Source organism: Sinocyclocheilus rhinocerous, unplaced genomic scaffold, assembly GCF_001515625.1.
Source record: "Sinocyclocheilus rhinocerous isolate Xijiao unplaced genomic scaffold, SAMN03320098_v1.1 scaffold481, whole genome shotgun sequence".
NCBI lineage: Eukaryota > Metazoa > Chordata > Actinopteri > Cypriniformes > Cyprinidae > Sinocyclocheilus > Sinocyclocheilus rhinocerous.
The window spans coordinates 1,257,659-1,260,026 of NW_015657695.1; the positions used below are offsets into that span (position 1 = coordinate 1,257,659).

At 41.3% G+C, this 2,368-nt stretch overlaps 1 protein-coding gene across 1 annotated transcript in view; it reads right to left on the reverse strand.

The window, feature by feature from the left end:
* The window catches only part of LOC107721518 (trinucleotide repeat-containing gene 6A protein-like), a 23,695-nt gene extending 22,149 nt beyond the window's left edge, over positions 1–1,546 (reverse strand). Inside the window, exons 1-3 of the mRNA XM_016529590.1 lie at positions 1,475–1,546; positions 1,251–1,443; positions 365–412 (exon numbers count right to left, since the gene is read on the reverse strand). Of these exons, the coding sequence (XP_016385076.1) occupies positions 365–410 (46 nt within the window). The 5' untranslated portion in view covers positions 411–412; positions 1,251–1,443; positions 1,475–1,546. The remainder of the gene's footprint in view (positions 1–364; positions 413–1,250; positions 1,444–1,474) is intronic.
* Between the last annotated feature and the right edge of the window lie 822 nt (positions 1,547–2,368).

Sequence of the window (2,368 nt, forward strand, 5' to 3'; positions counted from 1 at the left end):
GCTTATTTAAATGAGGAGACCGAGCTGTTTTGTAAATTATTGCAACCAGGTATTATGCATTTACGTGATGAAGGCATAGATAACTAGCAACCTCTAGGCCAGGGGTCGGCAAGTAAGTTTGGCATCGGGCCAAAAAAAATTTTCGCCACTAGATGACAGGCCAGAACATAGTCAAAGGATAATTTCTTGATTTGAGCCCGAAAACTCAAGTTTGCTCAAACTCATCGTGAACTTACCTGGGTAAAAACCGAAACTGGCTTCGTACTACAGGCCACAGGTCTTTAGGTGACTTTTGAACTTAACACACACTAAACAAAAATGGTAAACAACAGCACATGGTAAGGAAAAAGAAAAAGTGAGTCACCTGTTTGGTTAGGGGAGTGGCTGACGGAATCCCGAATGGGAGCCATGCCTACAAAACAAAGAGCAACACACCATGAGGAAAACCAGCTACATGAAGCCTTGAAATAGGCCTCAACACCAATTAAACGGCCACATGCTAAGACCATGCAGCAAACATAATCACTTATTTCTACAGCTATGACCTAAGAATTTCAATTCAACACAAAATGAAAACAGTAGAATGTAAACAAAGATCAAGATCTTTCATTAGAAGACATGCTACTTTTTACATGAGTGACTCCATTAGCTTGACTGTACAGAAATGGCAACCACTGGCAAAAATAATGGCTTTCATTACATTACTTCAGAATTGTATACTAAAAAAGCAACTGGGGACATAAAATATTCTTTTGGATATTTTGGAAATGTATGGGAGAACTAACACAGTCAATCAGACAAAGCTTACAATCTAAAAATGATAAAATGATGGTAAATTTATTGACCTGACTACTAAAAACAAACAAACAAAAAAAAAAAACGAAGATACATTTTGATTTTTAGTTTGGGGAAAAAAAAGTACCCCATGAACACACATATCTGTCCTTGTATGTAGGCCTGTCACGATAACAACTTTTTGTTGTGCGATATATTGCCCCAGAAATATTTAAGTAAATATAATGGGCGATATATTGCGTCGCCAAAAATGATTGAGGTCATGTACATATATTGCGCGATAAGTCGATATATTGATTATTGCGACAGGCCTACTTGTATGTTTACCTAACATGCCTGAAACACCTCTGCCTATCAGCAATGGCTAACTTTAAACATATAGGCCTACATATCATGGATCTCAGCACACCTGGCTGATCCGTAACCCACAAGGTCATTACTCAGAGCACCAGTACCTGAGAGGTGGCTTTGGGCGCAGTGTAGGACAGACCTCTCAGTTGTAAGCTCCCCTGGCTGGCTAGAGTTGAGCTGCACTTGAGTTCCCAGGGTGGCAGCGAGCACCGTGAGGGATTGCCCACGCTTCAACAGCTGTTTCTGTTTGTGCTGACAGAGATGTGACGGAACTTCACAGAGCGGGTACCGAGGCAGGGCTTGGGGCTGGCCGCTGGGCGGGGGCCAGGGCTTGGGGCTGGCCGCTGGCTGGGGCCCTCTTGGCATTGCTGATGGCGCAGATTACAGTGGAGGTGCTGCTGTTCTAATTGGCAGACTGAGGCTGGCTGAAACTGGACTTGATATGTTCTGGCACTGAAATCAAAATAAAAACAGGAATTCAAAACATATTTTTCCCCATTACTGGATTACCACTTACTACAATAACATTTTGTACCCTACATGCGAAACTCTGTGTATGTCAGTTTTCTTTGTGGAATTTTTCCACACCCGGAGATGTAAAAAACATCCCAAAAGTAAAACAAAAGAAATAAGTTTAATCTCATTAGAAACTGACCTCATTTTAAACTGAAGGCCAATAATCTAAATAAGATAGGACTGTGTTTAAGTTATCTACTTGGTTTTCTTATAGAACATATAGAGCCAGCCAGTGTTTCTGCTAGGTTTACAACTTTGGGGGACATATTTGATGTGACATTTTCGGACGCGCACTCTCTGTCCGCTGGTGGGAGTGTGCTCACTTGTGTAGGGCCCTATGAAATCAATTTTATTTTTTACCAAATTCCACGGAGAGCGAAACTCTCAAGCGCTCAGTCAGCGTGTTTATCGAGTGAAAATCTGTGTTGAACGCCTCTCACACACATACTGGCGTGTAAAATCTAAGAATTTATTAGCCAATGGCTAATGTTATACATTATTTAGTCGCCCAGAGTAAGATTTAGTCGCATATGCGAGTGATTTACTCCCAATGTAGAGGGTTGTACATTTTACATACATTTGATATAATTAGGATTCTTTGATAAATAGAAAGTTCAAAAGAACGTCTCGGTTACGTATGGTAACCCTCGTTCCCTGAAGGAGGGAACGGAGACGTCACGTCGGATGACCGACGAAATTGGGATCT